Genomic DNA, 17,109 nt, shown 5'->3' with positions numbered 1-17,109 from the left:
TGTTTAAGCACAACTTGTATTTAGATTCGCTGCAACAAACTGGTCTGGGTCTCCATTTTTTTAATCTAAAACCATGTCAAGAGAGAGACTCCAAGTTGGAAATATTTACACTGCTATCACCATTTCTATTGCCTAATTAAATTGCAGACAAAAAAACCCCAAACCACCAATATTTTTTTTATTCTATGAATTATTTTTAGAAATTCTGAAGGAGTTACCCTAAAAAGACCCTTTCTGAATTGCCTGGCTCAAAATTTGATAATTCATTTTTAGTTTGGTTAACTATGATTAAGCTATTCAGTGTTTTAAAAAGATAAAACCCCAAGAAATTCACAAAAGCATACAAGAACTTTCTCTCAAGCCACAATATATTTCTTTTAGTTACATCAAATGTTAGTTTAAACTTATTGAGTATGATAGGTATCTCAGCTGAGCACTTTACAAAGATGACTATAATTTATGAACTATACACACACACACAAAATCAATTTTTAAAAGCCTATTAACACCACCACTTTGAACAGTGTTTCTTTGCCTTCCTCTTCTCCAGGAAAGCTTTGCTAGGCACCTTCCCTTTCTCAGCCTCTCTCCACTATTCCCCCATACCTTCTTCTTCCTGATTTTTGAATGATCCTCCCAGTGGGGACCATTCCTGCACACCGGTGCAGAGGTAGCTTCCTACAGCTGTGCTGGGAAGCCACAGACATCACCAAAGCTGTTCATGTGCTTCAAGTCAGGGCCTAACTATTGGGGTTTGGCATTCACAGGAGTCCCATGAAGCCTGACAAACAGTGCCTTGAGTTTTTAGCAAGAGCCTGTATCTTAGTCATTGACGATGCTTGTGTTACCAATTTTGCATTTCACTTGGCTTTGCCAAGATTGTACGAGCTAATGCTTTTTAGTTGTCATACAGTTTTCTTTCTGGCTTTCATATTGAGGCCATCTTGGTTGTTTGGAATACCATAAGGTGCTTCCCATAAGGAAAAATTTAAATCCATAGAAGATAATAAACTAGTCTTATTTATTTTCTTCAGGCAATGTTTTTAGACTTGGATACTACAACTAATCTCAAAAAATCTGTGTTTGGTTGGCTAAGTTGAAATATGATATCTTTCATGAATACTTGCAGGTATCACACTCTTCAATGGGAGTAGCAGATACTTCCTCAAAAAGTTACATCTGACAATGGATTTTGCCATCCAACTTTAGGTGCTCAGATTGAGAAGGCCCTAATGTTTGTTGCAACCTTAGGTTTGGGTCCAATGCACCTGACAGTGTCCCTTTAAGCAGGAGCTTCCCCATAACTGTATTCTCTGATTCTGAGTTGATTTAGGATGCTTTTCATATACTACAGTTTCTGAAGGTCAGTGCATACACATTTTAAGACACAGTGATAAGACAGTGTATGGAACTACTTGGCAGTATTTAGCTGGTACAGTTTCTTGTGGAAACAACAGAATTCCAAAATACATCACACTGAATGCTTATGGGTTATTACAAGCAAAAATCCCAAGACACCAGGAATTAAAAAGCGGAGTTCAACAAAGGAACACTGATATTGTCAGTTGATATGAACAAAGTTGTGCCAAGTCTTCCTTCTTTGTTTTTTCAAGTGGAGAAATAAACTGGGAAACAAAGCAGAAGGAAAGAAAGATTAAGAAAAAAAAAAAAAAGACAAAACCCAACAGTTATTACAGAATTACTGTTGTGCTTTATCTTACAGAAGTGTGCGATGTCAGAGAATTGCAAACATCTTTAGCAGATCTGAGTTAAGAGAGCATGACAGACACATCTTGCACACAGTATTCCTTCCTAGGGGAAATGGGGATGCTCCTCCCACGTCAAAAGGAGTTTGGAGGGGAAACTGGAATGGAAAGCAGGGGAGACTGTGGCTAAAAAGATAGAAGGGGCAAGGACAGACACTGATGTTAGCTGCCATCCTCAGCTCCAGCAACACCTGCAATCCCATGGGTTGTGTGCCTGCTTTTCCAGGGCCCCACTCCCAGGACGGTGGGAAGCCTGGCTTGGGCCATTTTGCCACACATGGTATCTTGTTGCTATGAGGAACAGCTCAGTTCATCTGCACCCATAGCCAGCCCTGCATGAAGGGTGTGATCCTGTTCCCATTCAAATCAGGGACTGGAAAAGTCAGGCAGGTGCTGTCTCTGACAGCGCTTGGATGCTTGATGTCTGTAGGATTTAAACATCCTTGAGAGCTACTGTAAATAAATACAGCATTGAGTTCAATACACAGGGTCCTTCCTGAAGCTGCAACCTTTAGGCACTATTACAGAAGAATCAAATAGACTGGAAAAAGAACTTGAGGTCCAGATACATTTAAACCTCACTGACCTTGCACTAGATCTCACTATGGTGAGCCATGACCTGGGTTTAATGATGTAACACTCAAGTATGTGACTAAATGCCCTAAACCCAACCTGGCCCATGTCAAACCTGCCATTTCCTAACTTACCAGGAAAGGCATCCAACATTTAAAACCAGGAGGGAAACTATATTATTACTTATATGTAATTTCAGCCTTAGCTTCTAAGGAGAAATTATGAGCTATCTGGACTGTTTTTTACTTTCTTAAGATACCCACAATGCTCAGTGATGATAACATACATGGCAGTTAGTTCAATGGCTGCACATCTGTCTTTCCAGGTTGCTGCACTAGACTGCAGACCAAAGGCCTGTCTTTCCCTTGAAGCCAGTTGCCTTGAGTACCCAGGTAATATAGTTAATTAATATCTAACCATTTCCCGTTCTTGCTGCATCAGTGTTACGAAACCCTAGAATTATTCTGGGTCACTCTGGTGCCAGCATTCATAAGACTAATAAACTGTCACATGTATCTCATTGCATTTAGTCATGTTTACAGGTGATTCTGTAAGCCTTCTTTAGAGCAGCAACAGAGGAAAATGGAAACACGCTGAATACAAGCATGTAATTTGAGAGTTGGGAATTAACTCACATCACAGTGCTGGTGAATCTCTTCTGGTTTACTAGCTGGATTGTCTAACTCAAGAAATCTTCCTCTTAGGAGTTAATGCCATATTCCAGTTATGTCACATAACAGCTGTTGCTAACACAGAGGTTACATAAATGAAATGTTCAATTACTGTCATTACAAGATCCCTGGGTCCCAACCAGCACGACTGCTATTATTCATTCAGAGCTAACTTTCCTGTAACAAATGTGTGGAATGAGATATCTTTTGAGAAAATAAATCAGTAAGACTTTGGGCCATCTTTTAACAATGTTTTAGGCATTCAAGATACAAAGGGATCTTCAGAAGCACTAACATCTCCAATTCCAGCTGATTTGGTGGGAACTAGGCACCTACACACTTCTAAAAAATTCATCAGATGCCTGTTTGCCTGTGGGGCTTCACCCTCCTTTTACAGGCATGAGGTAATTCAAATATTACTGTTCTCAGTAGAAAACACCAGGACTGTGGCACTCATTGTAAGGAAAGGAAGCTCTCTTTGGACTGCATAAAAATTTATATAAAACATAAAAAGGCAGAGTCTTTAATCCTAGGGAAAGTTACGTAACATGCTAATATAAAAAAACATTAAATGTCAACAAATCCTGCCTATATGTGTCCAGAGAGTTTGCAGTAATTCTCACTATAAAAGCATGATACTAGAAGGGAAATTTCACAAATTAATCAGTTTAAATATTTTATATCCATATTTTTGTTTTGATTTGGTTGTTAATATAGCAACACTTCTTAAGTCACAAGCTATTGAGATCACAAATGAAAGAGAAAATGAATTACTCACTTATAATTATAATGAGAATGACTGCGCATACTACACCAAGGATGATCATCATCTAGAAAAAGAAAGTTATAGGAAAGAAAAAGACAAAGTCAGGTTTTTACATGAAAGACATTAACCCCTCAGTTTCTTTACTTTTACTTGGTGACTCCTTCCTCATACTTTTAATTCTTGAAAAGAGTCACTGTAACAGACTTATTAAGGCCCCAGAGTTAGTGTCATTTTTAAGAACAGCTGACCACCAGCAGTGGACATCAGCTTCTTTTCAAAGCTAGTCAGTTCTTGCCTGTCAGCTAAAGATGCAGTGATCAACTTCATCCATTTCCAGCAGTAAAGAAAAAGTACATTTCCTAAGTAAAACAACTCCAGAGGTGATTTAAGTGACTGGATTCACATATGGCAGGTACCACTTTATACCAGGATAACTTGATTGCTCTTCCCCATGTTCCCAAAGGCAGTGCAGAGGCAGCTGGAGATGTCTGCTGCCTCCCAGCTATTGGTGCTGCTCTGTGTTCCTGTGCTGTTGGGAGAGGAAGCCCGTGCTAACCAGCACGGTTTCCAGCACATTCTCCTGGAAATAGCTCATTGCAAAGCAGAAGTCTGCTCCCACAGGAGTAGGTACAGAGGCAGCTGTCCAAGGACCTCACCAGCACTGAGCTGTGCAGGGTAGAGGTCCCCACACGAGACTTGCTGAATGCTGACGAGGCCACCAGGGATGCTGCAGTCCAGGTGCCATTATTACCCCAGTGAGAATGGAAAGACTGAAAAACAACAAACCTAGGCCTGGCAAATCAAGGCCTCCATTCCTCCTAACAAGTCTGAAAGGCAGAGCCAGCCATTGGCTTGCAGGAGATTTTTTTTTTCACTACTTCCCTCTCCTTCCAGAGTTTGTGAGCCAGAGGAAGGACAGGGAGATTCTGTTTGTCAGGGTAAAGCAAGAAGGGACAATGAGGAAAGGAGAATGAGGGTAGGTTTGAAGGTCTAGTGTAGTGTAGGTCACTGTGGTCACTGCAGTCACATGGGTGAATCTAACTCACAATCTGTGCCTGGAGCTGCCAGAAGCCCTGCTTCCTGCACTGGCAGCAGGTAGAAGAGGCCCAGAGGAACTGCTCAGTTCAACTTCTAACCTTCTCCTCTTATTCCTGGAGTGTTTGTGCATGTAGTTTACCCAGAATATTTTGCCTTGTTTTATATTTTATAGCACTGTAGATTGAAGAGACAAAGCAGACAACAGACTGGCGAGGTATATATGTGGGATTCTCCCTTGGGAAAAGGTGGTTTTATGTGGGTGGACATGAGTAGTCACCAGCAAAGATTGAAGAGAAATGGAAATGGAGCTGAAATTTTGTCACAGTGTTCATGTTGGTGGTGCGTGAGTAGAAAGAAGCAGGGGTATGGGATCTCGGATGAGTAAGAGGAGCTGAAGTGTCTGGGTCCAGGAAACACAAATACTGGAGGAGATCTGAAAAAGCAAGGGAAAGTGAGATTCCCTCTGCTCTTGGGAAAGGCTAAGACTTTGAAGACAGCAAAAAGTCCTGCTCTATCCTAATTGGCCCCTCTTTATAAAATACTGTAATTTCCTTACTTCTCACAGCAGTTTGTGAAGCCAAGTTGGTTTGTTGTTTTTTTTTTTTAATTTGATTTACTATTCTAACAGAAGATCCAGAGGTTGATGATCTCCCATAAGGACAAGGCTTCTTTTCTCCCATTACTAGAATTCACTGCACCTGCTCAGGTTTTGTGATTCACACAGGGAACATGAACTGACATAGAATGCTTTCCCATCCCTATCTGCAGGCACTGACTGAAGCATCACAATTTGTATCTACATTTTATATACTGCAGAATTTTTAGGGTCCAATAAAGATCAAAATTGCTTGACTTATGGGGCCCAGAGGGCAAGGCACATCTATCTCCCCTTGACAAAAAGAGATGACTCAGAGATTCCATCCTGCAGGCAAATGAATTAAATGCAAGTGAAAGTAATTCCTGCCATGAAGTGAATCTCAACAAGAATTTATATTCTTACCTTGCAATTTTTCCACCAGTATTTTCTCTTCAGTTTGGCTGCACTGGTTTCAAACTGTGAGGCACCTGCTTGCAAGGCATCTGCCCGGTTGTCAAGCTCTGAAAGCTTCTGGTCTCTCTCTAGCACCTTGTCCACATTCATCCTCATGATGTCGACCACCTGCAAGGGCACAGCCTCACATAAGATTGCACACACAAAAAAGCTGAAGGTCACCTGAGTGTTCACCCCCCGGAATGTGACAGATCACACCAAAACGGGCCGTTTGCCATTATATGTGGTGGCAATTACTGGGCAGTGCCTCAAAGCCTCTGCCAATGGAAACAACAGTGAGCACAGGATGAGCACAGCTACACTGCTCAGGTGCCCTTAACTGGGAAATATAGAGACATCATGAAATACCAGAGTCAGATTCATTTTGATTTTGATTTCTCTTGGCTAACAACTATAGATACAAAACCTGATGGAGACCAGTCCCTCTGTACTACAATCTGTTTGACTTCACTAAGAACAAGCCAGTATTTTCCTTATATATTTAATATCTTCCTTACCTGAACTAGTGAAATTGGCTAGATAAAGGCCACTCTAAAGGGAACTGTATGCATTTCCTCACCAAGGAATTTACTCATTTTGCAGATCTTTCAGGCAAGATGATTTCCCAGCCATAATTTGAAGTCCTGCTTGAAAGCAGAGGAGGAGAATATTTTACCTGAAGTGTAGCAGGGAGCTCATGCCACCTCATTGGCCAGCCTCAGCAAACAAAGCATGCACATCCAGGACACAATATTTTATACACTGAGTTAGATGAAAATCCTCTTCTAGCAAGCCAATAACTCTAAATGGAAATCCTTTAGAAATTCATCATAATGCAAATTTTAGACAGTATAACAATCTCAGTAAAGTTGTGTCCAGTCATCCTAGCAGTGAATAGGTCTGATGCTCTATTACTTCTTGTATTCTGTAATAAGGAATTCCATGTTGTTTTTATTTAATATAATTTAACTATTACCTGCAAAAATCCAGAATTTAAAAGATACATTATTCAAATACAGTGAGATGAAAACTGGTAGCGAAACTTTGAAAGGACTAGCAGAGGGTTAAATGCTGTTTGAAAACTCAAAAGTTTTGTTTCACTTTTCTACTAAACCTAAAACAAAATCAAATGTTTTGGTCAATCCAAATTTTCTTACTTGCTTTTCCAAACCAAAATCTTCCAAGCATTTAACTTCATATCAAATTAAAAAACAAACTGTATTAATTTCTCAGTTAGTGCTTTGCTGAATTTTCTCTTGGTACAATGATTTGTAGTGAAAATTTTGAACTATTTGAAAATGCTGAACCAAATACTGTACTATTTGCTACCTGTTCTCTCAATTATTTTTTTTTTTTGCCCATAACTATTTAGTGAATCTAACCTCACTGCAGTGAACACTTGTCTAAGATGAGATTGCATTTTTGTCAAATAAATAAATGTTTGTCTAGAATAAAACCATGATCTGGGCCTTAGAAGATGTCTAGAGAAATCAAAGGGGAAAACCCAGCGTGGACATAGCTGCAATACAGTGTCGGCACCGACACAGCATTAAAAATGTCAGTCATTTTATTAACACCAAGAATATTCTCCGAAGCACAGTGGCAATGGTACTGCGATCTCAGGCTGGGTGTGCCGCACTCCTCCGTGGTGTCTGGTGCCACCTAGAGATGACTTTCCCTCAAGACATGGAAATAAAAGACAGGAAATATCTAGGAAGCTCCAAGCAACGTTTACAGATCGGATCCTCAGGTATTATAAACCAGCTTCACTCCAGTGACTTCAAGGGACTGAAAGCCCAGTGGCGTTTTTCTACCTTGGCTGCTCTTATACTGTGATTGCCCTGTTAAACAAGGATCTGCTGACCACGTGCTGTCAACTCAAACCCCATACCAACTGCAGCCTCCCTCTCAAAGGGGAGGCAAAAAACCCATGGATCCTGAATGTCACCCACATAAGCCTCAAATCCTAATCCCTTCATACGGGGTGAGAGTTGCTGCCAAAATTATGTCATCATGCCTTTCAAGAAGACCAATTTGCATGGGTCTGAGTCAAAAGTCTCAGAAGACAGAGTAACTTAAACAAAAAGCCTCACTGGAGCCATCTCCACTGATCTGCTTGGAGAGCCCAATGTATCTGACAGGCATCGCTCATTTTTAGACAATAAATAGCAATTATTTTTTATCTTTTAGGGAAAATTACTTTTGCTGATGCTCATAATTACAGCACCACTATGATGTAACATGTTCAGGACAAGAAAGTTTATTTCATCATTCTGACCCATGACAAAAGCTAAAATGTAATATTCTGTTCCCCACTGGAAGAGACACTCCACTAACATCAGTGAAGTGAGTGTGATGTGAAAATCAGTGACAATGAGAGAACCTGGTCTAGACACTTCTGCAGCCAGAGGATGTTCTAGTGAACAGCTTGGAGCATCATCAGCAATTAAAAGGCCAGAAAGTCCCTGTTTCAGTTCTTCAGCAAAGAAAAAGTTCTCAAAAAAGACAAAGCCCATTTTGACAGGTGTATTTAATTCATCTTAAGTAATGCATTTGAGTTGGATATTGTGAGGTCTTCTCTACTACCTTTAGAGCATACATGAGGCTTTTGAAAATAGAGGCCTTTATGCATGTAAATACATGTTTCCTAATGTGTATTTTATTAAATTTGCAAAAAAGAATCACACAAGCCCTGGCCACTTCCCCATGACCAGTAAGCAATTAGTTACTTAAGGCTTTGCAGGGCTTTAACAAAATTCTTTCCTTAATACCCAGCACACAAATCTGCACAGCAGGTGTGCAAGGATGATACAGCTGCTCCTGCACTGGGGGAATGCTCAAGGACTGCACCGATGAGCAGTGGGATGTTCACCTGTTCCCATCACCACAGCAGTGGGATGGGCACTGGCATTACAGCCGAGGTGCTGCAGGAATTTAAGGATCCCAGCTGGAACAGCCAGATGGTCCTCCAAGACCAACAAAAGGAGTGGGGATTTGTTAAAGATGCTATTATGACATCATGTGTGGGTGCCTTTCTTCAGGGATAAATTGCGATGATTAATCAGTAGAGCTCTGGCTAATTAACACAGGCCTCAGCTGCACAATTCTCGTGGCTTTAATCTACCTCTGAGAAGTCAAAGGTCTGTCTCTGTGAAACAGTCTGTGAGATTGGTGTCTAACCTTCAGGAACATCTTAAAAGAGCTGGTTCCACTATGATATTTCCTCCTAGCCTGACTGACTGGGAGGAATTCCCAAATTGGCACCAATGCCCACATTAATTCTGCAGAAGTGTTCCTGGTACAAGGATGTTTATACTCAGAATCTCACTTGTACTGTCTGCTTCTCACAAATGCCATCCTTTGATAATCCTCATTTCCCAGATCCACTGCCTTCAGACGAGTGTTGCTGATCATGGAGAAAAGCATCTTAAAAAACAACCATAGCAACACTCCTGTGAGGAGCAACAAATCACTTGAAGCCACTTACCTCATCCACCTGGGCTTGTGTCTGCTGCAGCCGTTTGTTGCTTGACACATTGGTAGCAGGAGGAGGCCCTGCAGCCCCAGCACTGGTGGGACCTTGGGTAGGAGCTGGAGCAGACCTACATCAAAACCAGAGAATATAAGTGACTGAGACCATCTTTACTTGTTCACTATCCCTTTCCTGGATCAAGTAAAAAGTACCTGTTTCTTAAAAGAACATTGCCATTCTTTTAACCCATGTTTTCCATTCCTGGATCACAACCCTCCTGTTCAATTCCTTCTCATACCACAGTGTTTACACTGTTTCTTAATAGGACTATATCAAACTCTTCCCCTCCCTTGCTGTCTTTCAAAACAGCAAACAATTCAGAGTATCCGCCATAAGTTAGGCCCATGGCCAAACTGATCACAGGCCTGACTGGCAGGGCAGAGCTTATGTCCCACTAAGGAAACACACTTAGCATTTTGTGTTAATGCTGTAGGAGCCAGGGCTGTGACCCTGTATTACTTCTCAGTGTGCTGAGTAAAGCACTCCCCTGCTCCTTGTGTTTGGCTGGAAGTTAACTAAGTAAAGACAAACAAAAGGGGAGGAGAAAGAAATAGAGGAGAAAATGGGGAGAGAATTGCACATAGTGTGGGGTTAGTCATCTCTGGCATTGGTGGTCACCAAATGCCACCAGAGCAGCTGGCCAGGCTTGAGCATCTGCCATAGATCCTGGATGAATATTTGCAGCAATGCTGTGAACAGAGCCCTGATCCCTGCACATCAGCTCTTTTCTCAAGCATCAACACTGGCTTTCCCCAGCTTGCTCTATAACAAAAGACAAAACAAAGGTTCCTTAAAATCCAAGAACAGACCTGGTCTGTCTCAGAGTATGAGTTAGTGCAGACAAATCACCCTGCTGGCCTGAACACCATTTTTCACACCCACACTTTACCTGTGAAACCTGCCCCTCCTTTCAAGACACCGCTGTCACTTGTTCCTGCAGAGAAATAAAACCTTTCCTGAAGCTGCAGAGGAAATCCCTAAGCATGTGAACTGAAAAGTATCACCAATCCCACTCATACATTACCAATGCCTTCCCATAGTGACAGACTGAGAGAACACAGTGTTTCTCTGTGAAGCATTCCCTTTTACATCCCGGGGTCTGATTAATGCTGCTGGAATTATGGCCTCATTAATACACTGTCAAAGGGCTGAGGGGCACTAAAGTAGTTCCCCAAAGGTACCTTTGCAAAATTCAGTTTGCCAGCATCGCCTGAGGGCTGAGATCCCTGTGGATAACACTGACGCTCAGAGGCTCCCAGAGGTGGAGCAGCTGTCTGCAGACCTGCAGCTCTGCTGTAACTTACACTTCACTTTTTAACTGCAAGTGAGAATGTCCTTGTCAAGGTTTAGTTGAAAGAAAAGAAATGGAGTTGTCCACTACTTGCTCATCATTTGAGGACCCACCTATTAAAAACATAAAAAACAGATGCTGCTGCCACCTGCCATGGAATCATTCCACTGATGGCTGTGGGCCAGCATCCCAACAGGATTTATTCTGAGCTGTCGCAAAGGATCAGAATCTGACTATAATCTATATCTCATACAATGCAAAACAAGATTTCCCTGGAGCATCAAAACTTCAAAGGGAGCTCCTGGTACAACAACAGAGCTAAGATTGAAATTGTAAAACTTTGCAGTTAAGGATGTAAACAGCCATTTTCCCAATCAAAACAAGCAGGATTTTTACACTACTACAAAAGTTAAGAGAGCTCCTCTCTTGAGCTGTGCACTGTTGGCATCCTAAAGGCTACAGAACAGGTGAGAAGTGTCACATGTGTTTGCTGTAAGCACAGTTTGTAAAAGCAGAGGTGTTCTTGGTCAAAGCTAGGAGATAACTCCAAAGTTCTGCCATGTACCTTTTCTGCCCAGTAACTGTCATCCTTTTTTTGCCCCTACCAATCTATCCTTAAAATGGTTTGGCATACAGTAGACACTTCCTAGTCTGTTCTCTTCCAGCATCCTTCTTGCCATCTAACTTGGTTTCAATTGCATTTCCTGGGGCATTTCCTGCATAAGGGAGGAACGGATGGGGAAAACCGTGTCTTTTTACAGCTGCCCTGATCATCCAGCAGGAGTTACTGTAACTAGCAAAGAGAGATGACAATCTTTATGCTAAGGCACAGCAAGCTTGTAATTAACATACCCATCTTAATTAAATACATAAAATCTAATTCAAGAGTAACCACAGCTGTGTGCTGCCTGCAGTGCAGAGCTGTGCTTTCCAAACCTTGTGTCTCTGGAGTTGTGCTCTCCTTACACAGTAACAGCAGCTGCCTCGCTCAGGGCCCTGTGGGTCAGAGCAATGAGCAGAACACTCACTCCCCAAAAGAGTGTGCCAGTGTGGCTCCAGTCCCATACTAGCTTCCATTAAGAGTCTGTCTTTGAACATAAGTTTTCTAGTAAAGAAAGGAACTGAAGGTCTCCATCACTTGAAAGCACAGACATTCTCTGTGATACCTTAGTACAAAAATTCTTGAATGAAATTCCAACCTGCATTTGCATAATTCTTCCTACATTTATATAATTCTTCTGTTATTGCCTCTGTACCATGTTGTATCAGCTTATAATTTCTCAGAAGCATTACTGAAAGAAATTCATGCAAAACATTAGGACTATGTTGGAGAAGCTTCCTTTTGAAATACATGAAGCATCGCAACTTTAAAATATAATTTTTCATAGTCTGGCATGATTTTGGGGACCTACAAAAGAATGCAAAAATCTATATAAAAGCTCCATCACCGGGCCCCTAAGTCATCAGACCTCTGTACTTTTATTGTTAGGAAAAGGAAAAAAATTGATTTTGAGAATCTTCATTCCCAAGAACAGGTCAAATTAATTTTAAAAGGGGAACAAAATTCTATTATTGTTGGTGAAAAAGAGTATAAATCCCTAGCAAATAGTCTTAAATGGCAGCCACCCTGCGATGTCAGAGCACTGGAGTAAACTCTGGGAGAATGCCAAGTACACTCACTGCAGGACAACTGCACCACTTGCCCAGAGCCTGGGCAGCTGGGTTGTTCTTTGTATAACATTAGTGACACCCTCAATTCCCACAATGCCAGGTTTTGCCTCAGTTAGCACAGGAGCCGTCTGACTGAAAGCAGCTGCTGGACCTGTGTGTCTATGCAGCCACCTTGGAAGAAACGCTGAGGGACTATGCTAGTGATTCAGCAAAATGGTCTCAGCTGAGTCAGACAACCTCAGTTCTTCTAGTTGGGCCTGAAACTAGTAAGTCAAAATCGTGACTAAGAGATTTGTCATCTCACCTGGATATTCTGGAAGCAATTTACTACTTAGCTCTGACAGTTAAAGGGAGCTTCAACTCTAATTAAGATAGAAGTGGAGATATCCAGTGTTACTGTTTTGCATTTCAGCAGCAGATGATTGTGTATCTAATATTTTGGGAAACTGCCTGACACATGCTTTCATTTTTCTTCACGTGTGTGAGCAACACAGGAGAAATCATTTTCTTAGTCAGGCTGGGGAAGGGAGATGCATGATGCAAACACCAGGAGGATGCCAGGACACCACTGTGGCTTAGGTACAGTTTACATTGGGACCCCCATGGCTGCTTTCAGCATCTTCTTTTATCCAAAGTGCTTTCTAAAGCCTCCAGCTACAGGACCTAATCCCTTCAAAGTCTTTATCCTAACAACACTGCAGTAAGCTAAGGAAAAGCTATTATCCCTCATATGGCTGGGAAACAGGTACAGGGAGATTAAGTGACTTGCTCAGTGGCACAGAAAGCCTGTGGCAAAGCAGCCCAGCCCTTTTCATTGCCATCCTTCTGCTACTCTCTTCTTCAACTACTGACTAGAGAGAAAGCTCACAACCTATTTCTGATAGCAAGAGTTATTTTCTACCCCTCAGACTTAGACAGTGAGAAACACAGCTGAAGCTTATAGCATGAGGAAAGTGAGAATTACATCAGACAGCTCTAGCTGGTGTCAGCTGGCAAAGCTCAGGGGAGGGGCACTGCATGTGCATCAATGCAGCAGCAGAGTTGACTAATGAACCCTACAAAAAGTGAAATGAAGGAGGCAATTTTCTATGAACCCCAGTGTGCTTCCTCTTTCCTCAAACCCTTTCGCTGTTCTTCAAATAAAACAACATTTTACTGCTTGTCTTCCTTTTTTTTTTTTTACTGTTCACATGTCATATTTATGTAGTAAATATTTACTGTTGCAACTTACGTATATTGAAGACACCATTCTTCCATGTGGATCCCTTCAAAAGGCATCTAACCCATTTGGGCTTCACTGTGTAAGTGGAGTTTGACAGTCTACGGTTTCAAAGGAATTTGAAAAATACACCAAAAACCCCTGTTTAACTGTAAAATAAATCAGAACACTTCCATAGCTTTGTACTCTTGAGATTTAACTCTAAAACAATTATTAAAATTAGCTACAAATGCAAATTCATACATTTTTTTCAGTGACTAAGGATGTCAGTGGAGATCCTGGACGTAAGAGTAGCTGTGAAAACAAACCTCCCTCCCATCGTCCCTGGTGCCGAGAGTGTTCATCTGTGAATTGAGACGCAGTGGAAAGCTTTGAGGTAGGGAGGATCTCCAAGGAAATAAAAGAGCTCTGTAGCCCTGGGGTCTGCTGTTAGTTCTGAACTTGCTTTGTTTATTCCTGTGCAGTAACAGCTAAACCAATTTTCCCACTGCTAATTTGAAAAGGGGGACTTTTCCTGATAATACGTAGAGTCTTCTGCGTTCTGGAGGAATTTGCTAGTTCCCAGTTTTCTGTTAATCTGATTCTACCCCATGGGGTTTTATTTCTGTAGTAGCTCAGTTTAGCCAACACGAGCAAAAAACCTTTCTTAACAATCAGTTTGGCTACATGAGGTTTGTCACAGTCCTACCCAAATCCAGTCTAACTGAATTGGGCAGAGTAGAATTCTGTGCTAGCCTCCTCACATGCCATCTCTCAAAGAAATACATACCTTCGCTACTTAAACTTAAGATCCTGGGCCTTCCAGACTTGAGTGCTTAACTGCACAAACTTAACAGCACGTGCCTACCACAGTTGTGTGTGGAGAGTCATGTTTGTGTCTTGAAATCAAGAGACCTTAGCTATCCATCCCAGCACCTCTTACCAAATTCTTCGGGTTTCCCATAGTGAAATGGGATAGTGTCAGATGGCAGGTCCTGTTACTCTTTTAAAACCACACACTAATTCTGTCAGGAAAGGTTTAGGGAAACTTCTAACACCTGCTTAAAATAAATTTGCTTCAGAATTTGGTTCTCATCCTTCTTACAAGTAGATAATGATGTTCTCTGCCTGTAAGGTTCAAAAGACAACCCTGGCTAGAGAGCATGACCTCCCAGTTCCAAGACATATGCACTCAATAGGAGAATGTGCTTTTTAGTTCAATTGCCCACATAATTATAGGTATTTCAGTTTTCTGGCTCATCTTCCTCCCTTCAGTTATTAACTAGCCTATTTTAATAGGCTGAGTCTATCCTTGTTTTCATTCTACTCATCTCACTTTCACATGGGAATAAAAAAAAGCTGTTCAATAGGAGTAAAGAAAGCCATGATATCATAAAACTGGTTAGGCTGAGAAGATAATTAGCTCATTGACAGGGAAGTATCACTGCAGGGCTAGTGGACATTTGCATAATGAGGCTGGGGGAATTTTCAGACTACAGAAAGATGTTTTCAACCCTCAGATCTCACAGAGGGAGCAGAAACTTCACTTGTAGTGAAGGCTCCCTTCGCTACAAGAGAAGCATCCCTGCTTGAACAGAGATGTTGTTCTTAACTGTGCTTTTCAGTGCTCTATCTGAGCACTTCAGTGTTCAGTATAAATGTGACTATTGACAAGTAAATGGCTACAGACTTAAACTTAGGCTCATTCCATTCTATGACTATCAAATTTCAAATGATTTCTCATGCTATTTGTAATAATTGGGTAGCAGTGAGTAATAGTGAATTGGTGGTAGGAAAAAAACCCCCACGTATAAAAGGAATTAGCATTTGAGGTGTCTTAATTTTGTGAAGAAAGTTCTGCTTTGAAGACATTTCTGTTCCCAAATGCGATTTTCATGTACTACCAACAATATTCTACAAGGACTCTCCCTCATTACCAAATATTTACTCTGATCACCAGCCAAAGAATAATACTCTACATTTAATGTCCTGGGAACACATTTAATTAAATATTCCCACCAGTTTATTATGACTGCATTAACCATCTGGTGTGCTAAATATGCACACTAAGGAAAAAGAGGGGAACCTTATGACATCATCTTTAGTTTGATCAACATTTGTTAAGTTAGTAATGACTAACTGATTTACCTTCTCCAGTATCTTCTATTCAAGCCAAATGAATATTGATTACAAAGCCACAAACACCTGAATTCTGAATCAGGCCAATTAGTCCAGCCAGATTATTTTTGTGACAAACATAAGAATTTTCTAGAAAGAGTTACATTATTTCCATAATTTCTTTAAAATTTAGCCTTCAGAACAACCAGTTGTGGAGACTCGAGTAGTCAGAAAACTAACACAAGGCAGGATTCCTTTTCTGAAATACCAACACTACAGATTTTTTTAGATCCTTCTTTCCCCTTTCTGTCATCTTTTGCAAAGTCTGTGGCTTAAGATAAAGTCAGCTCAGTGCAGGGATATTGCTTCATGTGTTAACCACTGCTCATGTTTTGCAGAGTAGTCCATAGATTTGCTTGAAAGATGATTAAGGTTTAGATGACTCAGGGTGTCAGTGTTCACATTTTATATTCACAAATTAAACCTCAGAGCTCCATTACAGAAGCCAAGGATCTAATGTACCCCACTGTTAAGAGATCACTGATTCACAAAAACCACCTGCACACAAAAACCAGTTCTGCCAAGCCTTGAGATCCCAGGTGACCAGCCTCATCTTCACATTAACTGGACAAAGGAAGGTTTAACAAAGTGGTATGGAATCAGTGAGGAAGACAGCCAAGCAGTCAGTCACCATTATAACCTGTAACCCATCTGCCCCGCTTAAAAGAGTTCAGTCTGCTACTTTAACCGCACTTAGGAACTGCGTTGACCCAGACTGACCAAATCTCAGCTCTACCACAACGTGATATGGGGCTTAATTTTTTACATCATAGCACCTGCCTCTCCAAAAGCAGTGAAGAGAATTCCCCATCTCTTCCCAGGGGGCAGAGCAGCAAATTAGGTCTCTCTGGGACAAACTGCAAGAGGGAAGGAAGAGCTCCACGTTACTGAGCACCCACTGGAGCTGGTTCACTCGTGGGGCAGCCCCACAGCACCTCGTGAGACCTCTGCTAACCTACTGCCAGATCACAGGGGACTTTGCCCCTGACCAACCTCTGCATTAGATTAGCTACAGATCTGTGTAATCTTGCATCAAATTACAGATATTTTTTCACAGCTACAAGGACTTAAAATCTACATACACTGTAAAAGGGGTTGATTCTCATTATTTGCTGATTTGAAACTAACTGTAATCTTTACACTAAATTGATGAGTTTTTTAAATTATAGAATGAAAGCAAATACAGGTGTTAGTAATAATAAAAAACTCTTAATATTGATATTGACATTAACATCATATTGTAAAAAGAAATAAATGTAATTTAATGGTTTCTAAATTTTGCTTATTTAAATTCATAATTTGCATCAGGCTGCTTTCAGATAGAAATTAGTTTAGTAAAAAATGTGGAAAACCCTTTATGTGAAATATGCATAATAGTTAATAACTAAAAAATAT

General features: G+C 41.0%; 1 protein-coding gene across 1 annotated transcript in view; it reads right to left on the bottom strand.

The window, feature by feature from the left end:
- Nucleotides 1-350: 350 nt before the first annotated feature.
- The window catches only part of LOC114057715 (vesicle-associated membrane protein 2-like), a 43,824-nt gene continuing 27,065 nt past the window's right edge, over nucleotides 351-17,109 (bottom strand). The window contains exons 2-5 of the mRNA XM_027884356.1: nucleotides 9,332-9,446; nucleotides 5,815-5,973; nucleotides 3,789-3,840; nucleotides 351-1,625 (exon numbers count right to left, since the gene is read on the bottom strand). Coding sequence (XP_027740157.1) covers nucleotides 1,609-1,625; nucleotides 3,789-3,840; nucleotides 5,815-5,973; nucleotides 9,332-9,446 — 343 coding nt within the window. The 3' untranslated portion in view covers nucleotides 351-1,608. The remainder of the gene's footprint in view (nucleotides 1,626-3,788; nucleotides 3,841-5,814; nucleotides 5,974-9,331; nucleotides 9,447-17,109) is intronic.

Source organism: Empidonax traillii, unplaced genomic scaffold (assembly GCF_003031625.1).
Source record: "Empidonax traillii isolate 1590-97213 ecotype Southwest subspecies unplaced genomic scaffold, ASM303162v1 scaffold143:size1492093, whole genome shotgun sequence".
Classification (NCBI taxonomy): Eukaryota; Metazoa; Chordata; class Aves; order Passeriformes; family Tyrannidae; genus Empidonax; species Empidonax traillii.
The sequence above is the reverse complement of the archived record's forward strand: the minus strand, read 5'-3'. Positions and strand labels throughout refer to the sequence as shown.